The 17,381-nt window shown below is 65.3% G+C and overlaps 3 protein-coding genes across 5 annotated transcripts; all 3 read right to left on the bottom strand.

Moving 5' to 3' along the window:
• Positions 1–1,758: 1,758 nt before the first annotated feature.
• SBK2 (SH3 domain binding kinase family member 2) lies at positions 1,759–6,431 on the bottom strand. 3 transcript variants are annotated; one of them, XM_074307249.1, is made up of 4 exons: positions 5,737–6,431; positions 3,788–4,024; positions 3,079–3,281; positions 1,759–2,562 (listed from the first exon to the last, which is right to left on the bottom strand). In XM_074307249.1, the coding sequence occupies exons 2-4, from the start codon at positions 4,017–4,019 to the stop codon at positions 1,945–1,947; spliced, it is 1,053 nt and encodes a 350-aa protein (XP_074163350.1). In that variant the 5' UTR covers positions 4,020–4,024; positions 5,737–6,431; the 3' UTR covers positions 1,759–1,944. The 3 variants fall into 3 exon arrangements, with proteins under 3 accessions (XP_074163350.1, XP_074163349.1, XP_074163346.1); XM_074307248.1 differs by lacking the exon at positions 5,737–6,431 and adding an exon at positions 5,169–5,245; XM_074307245.1 differs by lacking the exon at positions 5,737–6,431 and having other exon boundaries at positions 3,788–5,005.
• Positions 6,328–10,738, bottom strand: SBK3 (SH3 domain binding kinase family member 3). Its single transcript, XM_074302644.1, has 4 exons — positions 10,624–10,738; positions 9,160–9,310; positions 8,693–8,895; positions 6,328–7,020 (listed from the first exon to the last, which is right to left on the bottom strand). The coding sequence occupies exons 1-4, from the start codon at positions 10,666–10,668 to the stop codon at positions 6,328–6,330; spliced, it is 1,092 nt and encodes a 363-aa protein (XP_074158745.1). The 5' UTR covers positions 10,669–10,738.
• Positions 10,739–12,934: 2,196 nt separating this feature from the next.
• ZNF579 (zinc finger protein 579) lies at positions 12,935–16,390 on the bottom strand. Its single transcript, XM_074307241.1, is given in 7 exon segments — positions 12,935–13,585; positions 13,587–13,648; positions 13,650–13,760; positions 13,762–13,806; positions 13,808–13,839; positions 13,842–14,861; positions 16,291–16,390. Coding segments are annotated over 6 exon segments (1,488 nt in total). The 5' UTR covers positions 14,860–14,861; positions 16,291–16,390; the 3' UTR covers positions 12,935–13,365.
• Between the last annotated feature and the right edge of the window lie 991 nt (positions 16,391–17,381).

Here is a 17,381-nt window from a genome sequence, read left to right as displayed (position 1 = left end):
AGGAGAGAGAGGAGCCCCCCTGCAGGATCTGAGGCCTTGACCCCAGGACTAGAAGGGTCTTGGCTAGCGGAGCCTCTGGAGCACCAAGGGGAAACTGAGGCCCAGAGCTCCTCCAAGGTCACCCACCGGGGCCTCCTTCCTCCGAGAAGCCCTGCTCTCCTGGCACGGCCCCCCTCCCAACCGAGATGGCAGGGCCGCCGCCGGGGCCTCAATTTGAGGCTGACCTCAGTCGCAGTGTGACCTTGGCCAGGTTATTCCTCTGGGTCAGACAGGCTCAGGGTGGCCAGATGTTCCCCAAGAGTCACCACAGGGCCTCCAGGCTCGGGGGGCTCTCCCAGACCCCCGTGGCCCCTGCTGGGTCCCAGGGAGGAGTGCCAGGCAGTCCTCAGGATGTTGGGGGGAGCCCGTCACAGGGTGCCGGGCCCCAAGCTGGCACAGCTTGGCGAGCCTCCCACAGACCCCTGAGAGGGCGGCCGGCTCCCCAGCAGCTGCCTCTTCTCAGGCTCATTATCGCTGCCTGTTAATCTCTAGCACCTGGCAGCAATTAACGCCGGGGAGGGCCGGCTCCCCCAAGCCTCTGCTCCCGCGCCCAGCGCCACCCCCACTTCTGCACTTCACTGGGAGAGCATTCCCCGTCTAATCGCCGGGCTATTTCAGGCTCTGGTGCGAGCTGGAGGCGGCCCCGGGGCCCCTTCCTCCCGCCAGCTCACAGGGGGCTGGGGGCCCAGGAGCCCGTGGGGGCCATCCTCCCAGGCCAGGAAGCAGGCACCGAGAGGGCACAGATGCCAGGCCGGCTGGGCAGGGAGCCGGGCACAGTGGCGGGAGAGGAAGAGGGAGTGTTTGTGGGCAGGGCCGGCTGGGAAGGAGCCAGGGCCCCAGGTGGTGAGAGGCTGCCCCACCCCCCAGCTAGGGGCCCACGTGCTGGCTCACACACACACACACACACACACACACACACACACTCACACTAACACTCACAATCACAGACACAATCACTCACAGACACAAACACAAACACTCAGGGACACACACTCACACTAACTCACAATCAGACCCACACAATCACACTCAATCACACACACTCACAATCACAGAGACACACTCACAGACACTCACAATTATACACACAATGGCACAACACACACATCACTCACACTAACACACAACCACACAGACACAATCATACACACACACTCACAACCACTCACACTAGCACTCACACACTCACAATCACACTAACTCACAATGGCAGACCCACACAATCACACAGACACTCACAATCACTCACAGACACATACTCACAATCACTCATACTAACTCACAATCACACACACTCACAATCACTCACACACAATCACACACACATTCACACACACACACATCACACACACTCACAATCACACTAACACAAAATCACAGACACACAAACACAATCACACAGACACAATTATACACACAATGACACAACACACATCACTCACACTAACACATAATCACTCACACACACTCACAATCACAGACACACAATCACACAGACACACGGACATACAGACACACAACACACACACAATCTTTCACACTAACACATAATATCACAATCACAAACACACAATCATTCATACACACAATGACACAACATACTGATGTACAATCACAGACACACACAATCACTCTCACAATCACAACACTCACTGACAATCACACATACAATCACTCACACCCCCACCCCAGGACCACCTGCTCAGACAGGACAGCAACCACAGGTATGGCGAGGCTTTATTGGAGACAGGAGGCCAGATCCAGACCCAGGAGAAAGAAAGGCAGTCCGAAAACAGAAGGGAACAGGAGGAGAAGGCCAGACAGGGCAGCGAGCGAGCAGCAGAGGGAAACTGAGGAAGAGTGCAGAGGGGACCGGGCCTCTTTGGGGCTGCTTCCTAGCCTCCCTCACTCGGCCCCCTCCTCCTGCTCCCCCTCCTCCCCCTCCCTCTCTTCCCTCTTCCTGGCCAGCTGTGGGCTCCCGGCCCTCTCCTGCCAGCACTGGCCCAGAAAGGCCCGGACGGAGCCCACGGGGCCCCTGAGCCGGGGCCGAGGGTCAAGCAGCAGCCCCAGCAGCCGGTCGGCCACGGGGCTCAGAGCGGCCCAAGGGGCGGGGCGGTCACAGGCCCTCCCGGAGGCTCTCCAGTCCAGGAAGTCCTGGTAGAAGGGGTCCTCCCCAGCTAGCGGTTGGTCCCAGGGGAAGTAGCCAGTGAGGAGACAGAACAGAAGGACCCCCAGGGCCCAGGCGTCCAGTGAGGGCTGGATGGGCAGCCCTTGAGGCCGGCGGCTGGGGCCGCAGAGCTCGGGGGCGGTGTAGGGGATGGGGGGCCCGGCCAGGCGCAGCAGGGTCCCCCGGGGCCGGGTGTGCCCGAAGTCGGTCAGCTTCACCCTCCGACAGCCCGGCTCAAAGACCAACACGTTTTCGGGCTTCAGGTCTCGGTATACGAGGCCCCGGGAATGGACGTGCTCCAAGGCCGAGGAGAGCTGCTGCGCACAGAGCTGAGCTGCTGCCTCAGGAAGGCCCCTCTGTGGGGAGCAAGAGAGGCAGGCCCCAGCCCTGGGCTCAGCGCCCTCGGCCCGCCCGGCTGTCCTGCCTCTGAGCAATCCCCACTTGTCCCCAGCGCTTCGCAGCCATCGTCTGCCACCCACCCAGATGGACTCACTGGAATGGATGACCCGGCCCCAACGTCCTAGAGTTCTGTGATCCTCTGGGCTGACCTGGCCGAGCATCGATTCCCCCCCTCCCCGGAACCCAAACCTCCTCTTAACCCCCCCCCTGATTTACTAGAACCCCCTCCCCTTTCCTCAGAACCAACGCCTTTGGCAGACCCGGGGAGCCTTAGCTTCTCCTTCCTGCCTTCTCTGAGGCCCCTGAGGATCCTGTCTGAGGAGTCATCACCCAGACTCCCGGGGCTTCCCGGAGCTCCTCTTGGGGAGTCTTTCCAGATACCCTGAGAGCTCGGCAGGAGGCCCCCAGATTCAGAGGCTCCTGCCCCTGTGGGCGTCCCCTGGTCTCCCTGCGCCTGCAGGCTGCTGACCTACCTTGGGTTGGATCAGGGCAATGAGGTCCCCGTGCAGGGCCGGCTCCGAGAGGAAGCCGTAGCAGGTCTGGGTCTCCAGCCCGATCCCGTAGGTGGCCACGATGCCGGGGTGAGAGCCGAGGGTCAGCCCCACACAGAACTCATACAGGAAACCTTGGCGCGTTGTCGAGGCCTTGGAGAGAAGCTTGAGGGCCATGGCGGTCCCTGAGGGACCCCGCGGGAGGGAAGGAAGAGCAAGGATTGGCGGAGGGCCAGAGCCAGACTGGGCCCAAGACACTGGCCTGGGCGGAGAGCAGACCGCTTGCTTTATGGAAGCGGGAGCTGAAGGCTCACGTGGCAGTCCTGGGCCCAGGCTAGCTGGCCGGCTGACCCCCAGGAGAGGAGCTCACAAACAAGGGCACACATCCAGTACGTGAACTCGGGTCCACGGGGCTCAAGCAGCCTGGATGGGCTGGGGCCTCGAGGCCCCGTGGGGCTGTCAGCCCTGGGGCCCCCCAGTCCTGGGGCTGCACTCCCAGGGCCAGCCTGGTTCTGATTTGAGCACATCCTGAGGCTTCTTGCCCCTGCCCTGTACTGTCAGAGGCAAGGCCCCCTAGGGCGGGTGGCGGGTCTACCCCTCCTTTGGGTAACTCGCCGTCGTCCCTTTGGCCCTCTGCTATTCCCCTGGGGACCCCAGACCCGGCAGCCCCGCTCCCGTCCCTCCTAACTACCTCTTTGTCGGTGGGTGACCAGCAGGACTCGGCCAAAGCGGCCCTGGCCCAGCTGGCGGACCTCATTGTAGAGGTCCTCAACCTCGGTCCGAAGCAGCGCCTGGGAGCTCAAAGCCAGTGTGTCCTCCAGGGCCCGAGCAGCTGCCTGCCCCTCACTCAGCTCCTCCATGGTGAGGTCCTCCAGGTCCCAGCTCAGGTCCTCCTCATCCTCCTCGCCCTTTTCTCCCGTCATGGTGACTGGAAAAGCCAGGCCGGACCAGTGACCAGAGGAGGGGCCGGGCTCATAGTGGGAGGAGGGTATTAGGGTTCCCAGCTCCAGCCTCTCCCCACCAAGTGAGTCCAGATCTCTGGGCTCCCGCAGGGACCCCAGAGGCATGTAGGGTGGGGAACTCGCTGCCAGCTCCGGATGGGTGGGTTTTGAGAGAAAGTCAGAAAAGTTAAGAAAGCTGACCACTGAGGCATGGGGCCGGGGGCGGGGGTCAGAGAGGGCCCCTCTTCTCTAGACCCCGCCCTCTCAAATCCCTCCCCCTCCCCCCCAGCCGGGCCTCCAGTGGGAGGAAAGATGAACCAGGCAGGAGAAGCCAGCCCCCACTGTCTCCAAAGCAAACAAACTTGGGGGGGGAATCAGAGTCCTCATTTCATGAGAAGACAGGTGCTCCTCACCCCCAGGGGCAGGGTTAAGAAAGCTGAAGCAGGGTGGGGGTGGGGGCGGACAAGATGGAGACAGGATTTTGGCACCAGGCGCCTCAGGAACCCAGGAGTTCAGGCCATGGGCGGCCATAGGCAGCCGGAAACCCCTGGAGGACCCGGCCCTCAATTCTGTTAGGGGCTCTGCATCCTGGCCTCGGTCCTGGGGGTCTGGGCCTTTGGTCCCGAGTCTAACACTCCGGCTAAAAGGCCCAGTCTTTTCTCTCCCAGAGACCAGGCAGTTGGGTTCCCATTTCCCAGGAGCCTCAGCGCGAGGCCCCCAGCCCCTCAACCCCTTCCTGCCCAGGTTCCTGCCCCAAACTTTCACTGCTTTTAGGAATCTGAGGGGCCAGGCCCTCGGGCTCACACCCCCTGCAGGGCCCAGGAGTCTGCCCTCCAGGCCCCCCTGGCGCTGTCAGAGCCTGTGGCTTTGGGGCCCCGGCTCCTCTCTGCGCCGGGAGCCTGGGAGGGACCCCAGCCGCCCGCTCCGTCGGGACTTTGGTGTTGAGCTCCCCGCCCATGCTGCGCTGGCTCCCAGACGCCTGCGCCCCAGCCCCGGCCTCCGGCAGGACCCGTCCCCACGACCCCCGGGCCCCACTTCCCAAGGCCCTGCGGCCCCCCCAGAACACCCAGGCTCAGAGGCCTTGCCCAAGGCTCCCGCCCATCAGGCAGCCCCCAACCCCTGAAGTCTCACCTCCCCCAAGGGCTCCGGGTCTCTCGCTACCTCCTCTGGTCAGTGCCCCGGCTGATTGGGGTGGCTGCCAACCCCAAGCCAGGCCATAGGCCCAGAGACCCCGCCCCCTGCCCCCCTGCCCCGTGGGGGGCCTTGGCCACACCCCTCCCCAGGCCCCTCCCCCATGTCCCCCTTCCCCCCCAGGGCCAGAGCGACACCGTGTGGGCCCTCCGGTTACTGCCCACGGGTGGGCGAGGGGAGCCGGGCGCCCCCCAGAGCATCAGAGAGCGCCCCAGGGACGGATGGCCTGCCCTCAAGGCCCCGGCCCCCCCAGGGCTCCAGCACGGCCTGGATGCTCTGAGATCACGACCCACCACATCAGCCTGGTATCCAGCTGCCTCGTTCTCAGCCCGCCCGCCCCCGTTTCGCCCCCCCCCCCACTTGTCTCGGGCCCATCACAGGGGCACCGCTGGGGGAGGGGCGGCAGAGGGCCAGCTCCTTAGAGGCTGGGCCCCAGCTCTCCCCCCTCCCCCCGGGGCTCGGGCAGGCTCGGGGAAGGGGCTTTCCCAGGAAACATCTGCCCACTGACCTCATCGGCTCCAGCTGCCCGGCTTTAAATCCCCGACAGGGGGGAGCGGGCGCCCCCGGGGAGGGCTCTGAGCACCCGGGGCCCCACCTGGCCTCGCCCTCCCAGCCCATTTCTCCAGGACAAAGGAGACAAGTGCACCAGGGAGGCTTTATTGGCTAACCGTCCTGCCCCCAGGCAGTGCCGTCCAAGGGCCCCAGCCATCCAGGCCTCCCCCGTCCGTGTGACCCTGAGGCAGTCACTGCCCTGGGAGAGTGAGGGGGGGGTCGGGGAGGGGGCTCCAATCCCAGCTGCCCCTCCCGGGATGGCAGCCAGGGCATCCGCCGCCTGCAGGAATTCACTGGAACTCCAGGGAGCCAGGCCCTGGGGGGGGTGTTAGAGAGGGAGCAGGACCTCTAGAGGGGGTGGGAGGAGGGAGCAGGACCCCTGGGGGGGTGGGGGGAGGATGCCAGGCCCCTGGGCTCCTGGACTAGGTAGAAAGGACGCCTCCCCCCTCCCCCTCAGGCCAGCTGTCTCCTCAGTCCAGGTGGCTCCTGTGGGGGGGTTAGGGGGGAGGACCTGGCTGGGGCCCAGGCCACCTGCCTCACCACCTGGTCAGGGAGTCCCTGGGGCCGGCCCCAGCCCAGCTTCCTCCTCTTCCTCTCCCCCCTCATCCAAGCTGCTCTCCTCTTCTCCACCAGCACCTTCCCCCTCCTCCCAGCCCCTCTCCTCCTCCTCCCTCTCCTCCCCCACCCCCTCCCCCTCCCCTACGTCCCCCACCACCCAGGCCTCCCCAACCCAGTCCAGCACAGCGATGGGTGGGCTCCTCTCCTCGGGCTCGAGGGCCAGCAGCCCCCGGAGGAGGGTCTGCGCCGCGGCGGAGAACTGGGCCCAGGGCTGGGGCGGCAGGGCCGGCGGGGGCCGAGCGGTTTGCCAGGCCGCAAAGGTTTCGAACCCGGGGTCGGGAGCCAGGGCCACGGCCCAGGGAAAGGCGGCCGTGGCGGCACAGAACAGGAGCACTCCCAGCCCCCAGGAGTCCAGCTCGGGCCGCAGGGCCAGGGCGGCGGGGGGCCGCAGGAGGCACAGCTCGGGGGGCGCCGAGGGCAGGGGGCCGGGCGGCGCGGGCGCCGGGCAGCCCTCGGGCCGGGTCAGCCCGAAGTCCCCCAGGGCCACCCGGCGGCAGGCTCTGTCAAACACCAGCACGTTGTCGGGCTTGACATCGGCGTGGACCAGGCCCCGGGAGTGCAGGAAGTCCAGGGCCCGGGCCAGCTGGACCCCCACGCGCTTCAGCGGCCGCTCGGGGAGGCCCTGCCAGGGGAGAGGTCAGGCTCAGGGGCCTCGCTCTGGGCCCGGGGGGGGGGGGCGGGGGGGGGACGACCCGGCCCATCTCCTCCCAAACCCATCCTCCTCCCGAACCAAACCCTGGCCAGCCTCCTCCCGAACCGAACCCTGGCCAGCCTCCTCCCCGGTTTCCCCTTTGTTTCCTGGGAATGTAGAAGTGCCTTGGCCTGACTCTTAAAACTGGGTAAGAGCCCCCCAACTTCCAAGGCGCCCCCTGGTCTTCTCCCAGCTTCTTTCAGCCCTGAATGGGGACTCGGGCTGAGGCTGCCTGGCTTCCGCTCACCCTGACCCTGTGGAAATCCCCTCCCCTCCGGACCTTTCCCCCTCACAGGCTCAGACGCCAGACAGGGCCACGAAGGGCTGAGGCAGAGATGGAAAATGGTGGGGCAATGCAGTCTGAGCCAGGGCAGCCCGGGGTCCCCAGAGCCAGGGCAGCCCGGGGCCCCCAGAGCGGCCGAGCCCAGGCCCCCCAGAGTGGCCAGAGCCAGGGCAGCCCGGGGCCCCCAGAGCGGCCGAGCCCAGGCCCCCCAGAGTGGCCAGAGCCAGGGCAGCCCGGGGCCCCCAGAGCGGCCGAGCCCAGGCCCCCCAGAGTGGCCAGAGCCAGGGCAGCCTGGGGCCCCCAGAGCGGCCGAGCCCAGGACCCCCAGAGTGGCCAGAGCCAGGGCAGCCCGGGGCCCCCAGAGCCAGGGCAGCCCGGGGCCCCCAGAGCGGCCGAGCCCAGGCCCCCCAGAGTGGCCAGAGCCAGGGCAGCCCGGGGCCCCCAGAGCGGCCGAGCCCAGGACCCCCAGAGTGGCCAGAGCCAGGGCAGCCCGGGGCCCCCAGAGTGGCCAGAGCCAGGGCAGCCCGGGGCCCCCAGAGTGGCCGAGCCCAGGCCCCCCAGAGTGGCCAGAGCCAGGGCAGCCTGGGGCCCCCAGAGCGGCCGAGCCCAGGACCCCCAGAGTGGCCAGAGCCAGGGCAGCCCGGGGCCCCCAGAGCGGCCGAGCCCAGGCCCCCCAGAGTGGCCAGAGCCAGGGCAGCCCGGGGCCCCCAGAGCGGCCGAGCCCAGGACCCCCAGAGTGGCCAGAGCCAGGGCAGCCCGGGGCCCCCAGAGTGGCCGAGCCCAGGCCCCCCAGAGTGGCCAGAGCCAGGGCAGCTTGAGGGTAGCCCTGATGCACAGTGGACAAAGTGTGGGAAATAAGGTCAGGGAGACTGGAGCGGGCATGTGGCTCCGGACGCCAGCAAGCACTTCCCTTCTGGGACCCCCGTCCGAGAGAGCCCAGGGGCTGCTCCGGGGCTGGTGAGATCTCCCAGCAAACGCTGCCCAAAGCTTCCATGAACGGGCCTCCCTTCCAGCCCCCAGGGCCCGCGCTCCGAGCCTCTGCCACGAACAGCCCCCAAGTCTCAGCGGCCGCTGCCCCCCACCAGCTCCCCGGCCCGGTCCCTTCCCAGCCTCCCGCCAGCCCCAGCCCTGCTCCTGATGGAGCCCCGGACCCCGGCTCCGTCTCGGTGACTCCAATACGGTCTCTGAGCCTCTTCTTGGCCTGCAGCCGGCCAAGACCGGGCCCGCTCTCCCCCCCAGCCCCGCACCCCAAGCTCCGGGCCCCCGGAGCCCCGGCCCCTGAGCCGCTTCCCCCGCTCCGGGGCCGGTTTGGGACCTCACCCTCTCCTCCAACATTGCACTGAGATCGCCGCATGGTGCGAGCTCCTGGGCAAAGGCGTAGTGGCGGGGGCTCTGCAGCGGGGGGGCCAGGGTGCTGAGCAGGCCCGGGTGCGAGGAGACACAGCGACCCACGCAGAACTCCCGGAGGAATGTGGCCCGGGACGCAGAGGTCCGAGGGAGCAGCTTCAGGGCGACAGGGGGACCTTGGGAAAGGAGGACACCAGGAGAGCAGGGATGAAGGGGCCTGGGTCTGGCCTCCAGCGCTGAGGCCATTGTCTCCTGGCCCACCTTTGCTCTGGATCCTGACTTCCTCCTCTGTGCAGCGAGGGGCCAGCCCCCCAGGACAGCTGGGAGGAGGCCAGAACCTTGGGCCCTGTGCTGGGTATCCTGTGTCCCCGTCCCCATGGGGAGAATCATGGGCTCCTGGGAACTGAGACGTCTCCCCCACACCACGGACCCCCGCTTACCCCCTCGACGGGGTCGGGCCAGGAGGACACGGCCATAGGTGCCGGCCCCCAACTCCTGGACCAGGCGGTAGCAGGACCTCAGACTCCGGACTTGAGTCACCCTTCTGGCTGTGAGGTCAACCAGACGCTGAAGGGCCAACGCTGTGTCCTCCTATGAGAGAGAGATAGACACACAGAGACAGAGAGACAGAGAGACAGAGAGAGATAGAGAGAGACAGAGAGAGACAAGACAGAGACAGAGAGACAGAGACAGAGAGACAAGACAGAGAGAGGCAGAGAGAGAGAGAGACAAGACAGAGACAGAGACACAGAGACAGAGAGAGAGAGAGACAAGACAGAGACAGAGGCAGAGAGAGAGACAGAGAGAGAGACAAGACAGAGGCAGAGAGAGACAGAGACAGAGGAGAAACAGAGGCACAGAGAGAGATACAGAGACAGAGACAGAGACAAAACAGAGATAGAGGCAGAGAGAGACAAGACAGAGACAGAGACACAGAAAGAGAGAGACAGAGACAGAGAGACAAGACAGAGGCAAAGAGAGAGAAACCCAGAGACAGAGACAAGACAGAGACACAGAGAGAGAGAGACAGAGAGACAAGACACCGAGACAAAGAGAAAGAGACAAGACAGAGACAGAGGCAGAGACAAGAAACAGAAAAGAGAGTGAGAAAGACAGCAAGAGTAAGAGGGAAGGAGAGAGCCTGAGTAACCTGTCAATGATTCTGGGTAACCTGACACTGTGGGCCTCGGTTTCTAAATCTGTAGAGTTAAGGAAAGCTCAATCTCTAAGCGCTTTTAGATAAGACTCCATGGTTCTGGGTGCTGGGAGATTTCAAGCCAGAGGATCTAAGGTGGAAGGGAGGGAGGGGGAGGTCACAGAATTTCAGATTTCCCAGGGAGGCTAGCAAGCTCCACTTATATCCCTCTAATGGAGTCCTCCCCTTCCAGTCAGGGGAAACTCCCTCCCTCCCAGGTAGCTGCTGAAATGCGGACCCGGCTAATTATTTGGGAAGTTTTTTTCGTTCTATCAAGCTAGAGCGCCCTTTGGAGGGATGAGGGGATCCTATAGGGGAGACCAAGGGTCAACAATTGGGTCACGGTCCCAGGGTGGGGTTGGTGACTCACAGTGAGTCACTCTGAGGGACTGGCCCACCTGTTCCCGAGCCTTGGAGAACAGCACCGCTTCAGGCCGGGGTCCCCCCAGGAACAGCCTGGCCACCCCCCACTGCCAGCTTTTCTCCCGAGTTTCTGTCTCTGCCCCCTTCTCCATGTCCAGTTCCTTCTGTCTCAGTGACTCCACATGTGTTTCTCTCCCTCGATCCAGCCCATCTTTCTCCTTTTCCCAGCCCAGCGCATTTCTTTCTGCAGATGCCTCTGTCTTGTTTCCTCCCACCCGATCCTTCCTCTTCTCCATTTCTTTGGTTTATGGTCTCTGCCTCCCCTTTACACCCCCACGCCGCTCACCTCCACGTCCCCGTCTTCCAGGCTCTCTTGGGCCCCGTTCTCCATTTCAGGGGGGCCTTGTGTGCTGGCAATGGGGCGCCCGCCCCCTCCAGACACCTTTGGGAGAACTCTAGCTTTTACGGGTCCCCGCCTCTGTCTCCGGCTTCCTCTTTGTCTTTTCCAGGCTCTGTCCCTGACCCAAAATCACTTTCTCTGTTTCTGCATCTGCAGCTATCCCTTCTCCCTGCCTCCTTTTACCCTTTCTGTCTTTGTGCGAGGCTCTCAGATTCTTGTTTCTCTCTGATAAGTCTCTGGCCCTCCTTTTGGGTTTTTGTCCTTGCTCTTTATCAGTCAGTTCTCCTGTATGGGAGAGAAACAGACAGTGCCAGAGAGAAGAGGGGGAAAGGAAAGAAAGAAGGAAAGAGGGAGACCCGAAAGAAGGAAGGAGAGGAAGCAAAGAGGGAGGAGAGAGGGACAGATGAAAAAGAGAGGAAAGAGGGAGAGAGGAACGAGATAGAGAAGAGAGAAAGGGGGGAGAGGGAAGAGAAACAGGGGAGGGAGAAGGGGAAGAGTGACAAAAGAAGGAAAAGGGCAAGGATGAAGAAATGAGGGAGAAGGGAGAGGAGACAGACACAGGAAGAAGGGAGAAGAGACAAAAGAAGGAAGAGGAAGAAGAAACAGAGAAGAGGGAGAAGGGAGAGGGCACAGAGAGGAAGAAGGGAGAGGGAAGAGACAGGAAGAAGGGAGAGGGGGTGGGGGAGAAAGGCGGAGGAGCAAGAACCTGGCTCTCGCGGCTGTTTGTGCCAGTGGGCGCCCTGTCTGCCCGGGGCTCGGGCTGCACATCCACCTGGCCCTGGCTCTGCCTGCCTGGCTCCCTCCCGGTCTGCCTCAGTTTGGCCGCGGGACCCCCTCCGGTCTCTGGCCGTCTGGCGCTCTGCCCCCTCCCTGCGGCTCCTGCCCCGTGGCCGCTCCGGCACCCCGGCTCTTGGCGCTGTGGGTCTCCTCCTTTGTCTAGCCGCCCGCCGCCTGTGCAGGGGGTGTGGATGGGGCCAAGTTGGTGACAGAGACGTGTGGCCCCCGCCCCCTTCTTTACCCCCCCTGACCCTCGGCCCCCCCTCCCCCTTCCAAACTTAGCTTGGCTCAGGCCCCGGGCTCCTGTCCCAGGACAGGATCGAGACGGGACAAAACGTATTGTGAACCCCCGAGGGCCGGGGCACAGGAGGAAGCCCGGGCCTCCCTTTAGCCCTGGATATCCCCACTCAGGGACCCAGCGATGTGGGCTCTAGCCGCGGCTTCTCCAGAGAGCCAGACACCCTCCCCGAAATCTAAGGGCGTCAAGCCAGGAAGGCTTCCTGTAGGAAGGGACTCTTAGCAAGGGGCAGGGCTTGGTTCTGAACTCGCCCCCAGGCCCCCAGGGCGGAGACTGGCAGATTGAGTTGTGGGAAGCTGTTGACAGACTCATGGCTAGGGGTGCTGAACACCTGGGTCCCAGGCGTGTCCACTCGGCCCAGGAGGCCCTGGCCCCCTGCCCTCCCTCTGCCAGGAAGACGCCGGGATCCAGAGCTGGCTTTTCACCTCCTCTTTTAGCCACACAAGCTCCCTGGGGTCACCCCATTCGCTCTGACCTCCAGCCCGAGACGCCAAGCCTTCCGGCCCGAGGAGCAAGCTGTCCCCGGAGCCCCCAAGGCCCCATTCCCCCCAGCGTCAGCCAGCCAGCGTCTGTTTGACCTTGGGCAAAGCAAGGTCCCGGTGGGCAAAACAAGGCCGCTGGGGGCCCGCCTCCCCCCTGCCTTGCATAAAAGGGTCACTGGAAGCTACTGCTGCTGCTCCTGACAGGGCAGAAGCAAGAGCTCCCCAAGGGCTTGTTCAGAGCTGGCCAGGAACTTGGGGGGCTGTGGTTCAAAGCCAGGCTCAGTCCCCTAAGAGCTGGGGCAGGAGCTCGGGGGGCTGCGGTTCAGAGCCAGGCTCAGCCATTTAATTCTATGTCGACCAAGCCCGAGGGGCTATGTCCCTGTCGCTGACCCCATCTGGTGGGAGACTGGGCTGGGCAGAGGGGAGGCCAAAAGCAGGCGAGGCTAGCCCGTCTGGCCTGCAGCCTGAGGGAAGCGGGAGGTGCAGGGAGGCAGGGCTCAGGTTCCTGGGGCAGGAATCGGCCACTTCTGTCTTCTTCTCCACTTCTGTCTTCTTCTCCCAAGGCCTACGGCAAATGCTTACAGGATCCAGGGCGGCAAATCTGCCCGGCTGAGGGAGGGGGCCTTCAGTCCGAGCCCTCCCCGGCCGGCCGGCCCCCCACCCCACCCCCGCGCACAGACAGCCCATGGTCTGGCTCCGCTGGGCTCCAGTCGAATTTATTCATAGACAGACAGGGGAACAGGGAACAGACACGCCACCCCCAGCCCGCACTCTGGGACCCTGCCATTCTGCTCTTCCCCGGTGCTGCTGCTGCTGCTGCAGACTAGAGACCTGGAAGGCCTGGGCGTGGGCAGAGGGGCAAGGAGACCGGCAGGGGAGGGGGCAGAGGCCCCCCGACTCCGCTCAGCTGGAGCGTGGGCCCTATCTGCTGCCTGATGGTGGCAAGAGGATGGGGTCCGGGTCAGTGTGTGTGTGTGTGTGGGGATCTATCCTGCAAAAGGGGGGAATTAGGGTCCCGAACTCTTGGCCATCTCCCCAGGGAGACACCCCTCACCTCAATCTTGCTCTTTCTTCCAGAGACGGGGCAGAGGGGACGGGGTGGCCACAAAACACGTGGGGGGGGTTCTGATGTCAGGAGGGCACCCTTTCTGTCCCCCCCAGCCCCCCCTCTTCCTCCTCCTCCAGATCAAAGGCTGAGTGGTCCTGACTGTCAAAGCAGGAGGCGCTGAGGTATGCCGGGGCAGGCGGAGGGCTCCGAGAGGGAGAGGGGGGAGAGGGGGGGTCGTCCACTGTCTCCGCCGGGGCCGGGGCCGCCTCCTCGACGGGGGCGGCAGCCCTGCTCAGGGCCCCCTTCCACCTCGGCCCGGTGACACCGCTGGTGCCGCAGGAGGCTATAGGCCCTGGAGAAGCGGCGGCGGGCAGCGGGGGCAGGGGTGCGGGGCGGGGCCCCCAGCGTGCACCTGGGCGTGACGGGCCAGGTCCGCCAGTCGCTTGAACTCCCGCTGGCAGCGGACACACTGGAAGGGGCCTGGCTCCCGAGTGGGTGACGCCGTGCTGGCGGAGGTGGGCGCGGCCGACGGAAGCCCTTGCCGCACTCCGGGCACCGAAACGGGGCTCCACGGGCGGCGGAGGAGGCGGGGGGGGGTCCTCCCCGGGCCCCGCTTCTCCTTGGAGACCCCCCCCATCTTCTCCGTTCTGCCCCTGGGATTCCGCCCCTTTGGCAAAGTTCCATCCCTTGGAAGCGCCGGCCACGCCTCTCTCCTCCTTGTCTGCCCGAGAGGGCGAGGGGGCCAGCAGGCTCAGGGCGCCATGCACCCGGCGGTGCTGCCGGAGGTAGGAGGCCAGGCGGAAGGCCAGGCCGCAGTCCGGGCAGGCGAACGGCCGGTCCGGGGAGTGAACCAGCCGGTGGCGGGACAGCGACCAGGGCCTGGCGAAGGCCTTGAGGCAGACGGGGCACTGGTGGCGCTTGGGCCGCGGAGGGGGCCCGGGCTCCCCGTCGGGGCCCGCCCGGCCCCCCGAGCTCCGCAGGCACGGGTGAGCCTTCAGCTCCCCCTTGGTGGGGAAGGCCTCTCTGCAGCGCAGGCACAGCAGGGTCCAGTCGGCCTGCAGCAGGACCTCCTTCTCCTCCCCGCGGCCAGCCGCCGCCCGGGCCAGCTCGGCCGCCTCCTCCTGGGCGTCCTCGGCGGGGCCCGCGGCGGGGGCCGGCTCCGCCGCGGGCTCCTGGCCCCCCGGCGCCTCGGCCCCCGCCGGCTCCCCCCCGCCGCCGTGCTCCTGGGCCAGGTGCAGCTGCAGCTGAGCCGGCTCCGGGAAGGTGCGGGGGCAGGCCGCGCAGCGCAGAGGCGGCTGAGGGCCGTGGCCCCGCAGGTGCCGGGCTAGGTGGGCCGGCCGGCGGAAGGCCTTGGGGCACAGGGGGCAGGCGTGGGGGCGCAGGCCCGAGTGACTGAGCCGGTGGCGGGACAGGTAGTAGGGGAAGCGGAAGAGGCGGCCGCAGGTGGGACAGGGCAGGGGGGCCCTGGGAGCAGCTCCGCCGCCTCGGCCCCGACCCCGGCCTCGGCCCCGGCCCCGGCCCCGGCCCCGACCCCGAGGTGAGGCGCCTGGGGCTGGCGGAGGGGGCTGGGGGTCCATACCTGCAGGGAAAGAGAGAGAGAGATGTGATGTACACAAGGGGCCAGCTGAGAGGCGGGGTCCGGGGCTGACCCAGACACCGGCAGAGGAGGAGGGGAGCCAGCGAGGTCCCCAGGAAAGGGGACGCTGAGGGAGACGCGGGAGGTGGGCCTGGGGGGAGGGGGGAGAGAGAGAGAGAGAGAGAGACAGAGAGAGAGGGAGGGGAGAGATAGATGGGGGAGAGGGAGAGATGGAGGGAGAAGGAGATGGGGAGAGAGAGAGAGACAGAGAGAGATGGAGGGGGAGAGAGAGAGAGAGGGGAGAGATAGATGGGGGAGGGGGAGAGATGGAGGGGGAGAGATGAGGGGAGGAGGGAGAGGAAAAAGACAGAGAGAGAGATGGGGGGAGAAGGAGATGGGGAGAGAGAGAGGGAGGGGAGAAATAGATGGGGGAGGGGGAGAGATGAGGGGAGGAGGGAGAGAAAAAAGACAGAGAGAGAGATGGAGGGAGAGATGGAGGGAGAAGGAGATGGGGAGGAAAGGGAAAGAGAGATGGAGGAGGAGAGAAAGAGCGAGGGGAGAAAGATGGAGAGGGAAAGATGGAGGGGAGAGAAATGGAAGTGACAGAGACAGAGGGAGAGAGAATAAGAGATGGAGGGAGAGAGAGAGAGGGAGGGGAGAAATAGATGGGGGAGGGGGAGAGATGAGGGGAGGAGGGAGAGGAAAAAGACAGAGAGATGGGGGGAGAGATGGAGGGAGAAGGAGATGGGGAGGAAAGGGAAAGAGAGATGGAGGAGGAGAGAGAGAAAGATGGAGAGGGAAAGATGGAGGGGAGAGAGATGGAAGTGACAGAGACAGAGGGAGAGAGAATAAGAGATGGAGGGAGAGAGACAGAGATGAAGAGGGAGAGACAGAGATGGAGGGGGAGAGAAATGGAGGGAAACGGAGAGACGGAGGGAGAGAGACAAAGACGGAGGAGAGAGACAGAGGGGGAGAAAAGGGCAGGGATGGAGGCCGAGGAGGGAGAGAAACCGAAAAAAGGGAAGGAGAGAGAGAAGGGAGGCATTCACTTGGCGCCTACTGTGTGCCACAGCCTCGCAGCTGCCCTTATTACCCTCCTTTGAAGACGGACACAAAGGTGACTTGCCCAGAGTCACCAGATAATGTCTGAAGCTAGACTGGGGGGCAGAGTGGCGGGGAGCTGGCTATGGGGCGGGAAGAAGAGGGGCACAGGAGGGGTAAGGGAGGGGGGACACAGAAGGGGTGGGGGAGATGGGGGTCGGGGCGGGGAAGCACACATGCGGGGGATGCACACAGAGATCGCAGGGATGATGACCGGGGACAGGCACGGACCCCCCACTGGGCGGCTCTTGGGGGGGCACGCGCGGCGGGGGAAGGGGTGAGCGCCGCGGGGGCGCGCTGGGCCCCCTCCCCTCCCCCCGCGCTGTCTCACCTCCTCCTAGCTCCCTCCGGCCTCGGGGCCTCCTCCCTCACGCGCGGACTGACGGACGGACGGACAGACGGACTCGGACACGGGGGAGGGTGGGGCGGGGGAGGGCCGCGCCGGGCGGGCGGGGGAGGGGCACCGCTCTCTTCCGGCTCCCCGGATGCAAGCGCGGCCCCGCCCCCGGCGCGCACAGGGGGTGGGTGGAGGAGGGAGGAAGGGGGGGCTCCAGGCCCGCGCCCGCCCGGGCCACACCCCGGAGAGGGACTCGTGAGCGCCTGCGCGCAGAGCTCGGGGGCGGAGTCTATGGCTAAGTCGGGGGGTGGGGTGTGGGGGGGGTGTTGGGTTTCGCGATCGGAGACCCGATTCACCCCCCTCAGGGGCGGGCCTCTCCCCCTAGCGAAGGGCTCGAGCTTTAAGAAGATGGCTTCGGCCTGGGGGCGGGTCTGGTCTTTAAGGGGGCAGACCTTGTCTCTCAGGGGGAGAGGCCTAACGCCAGGAGGCGGGGTCTGTCACTAAGCGAAGAGCCGAAGAGCCGGGGCTCCAAGATGGCTTCACCCCCGGGGCGGTGCTGGTCTTTAATGGGCGGGGCTTTGTCACTAGGGGCGGAGCCTGTCACTAAGAGGAGAGCTCCGACTCCCAGGAGATGGCTTCTTCCCCAGGGCGGATCTCGGCTTAAGGGGCGGGGCTTGTCGCCAGGGGCGGGGACTGTCACTAAGAAGAGAGCTCGGGCTCTCAGAAGATGGCTTCCCTCCCGGGGCGGGCGGGGTCTGTCTCTTGGGCGTTGGGGGAGGGATGGCTCATGTTTTCCGCAGAAACCTCTCCTGCCTCACCAGATATCAGGCCCTCCTTTGCAGAAGGAGACTTTAGTAGGCAGTCTCCCCCGAGGCCCTCTCTTGGGGATCCCCGAGCATGCGCAGCTGCGCAGACCCGCTCCGCTTTGCGTCTCCCCTCCGTTCCAAGTCGCCCGCAGGGCCCCTTCCCCCCCTCCCCGCTGCGGCCGGCACCGCCAGGCACCCGGCAATCCGGCTCTGCAGCTCAGAGGCCCCTTTGTCCCTCGGCTGCCCCTGCCCCCCTCCGGCCATTCATGGCCCAGTCCT

Source organism: Sminthopsis crassicaudata, chromosome 3 (assembly GCF_048593235.1).
Source record: "Sminthopsis crassicaudata isolate SCR6 chromosome 3, ASM4859323v1, whole genome shotgun sequence".
NCBI lineage: Eukaryota > Metazoa > Chordata > Mammalia > Dasyuromorphia > Dasyuridae > Sminthopsis > Sminthopsis crassicaudata.
The sequence above is the reverse complement of the archived record's forward strand: the minus strand, read 5'-3'. Positions and strand labels throughout refer to the sequence as shown.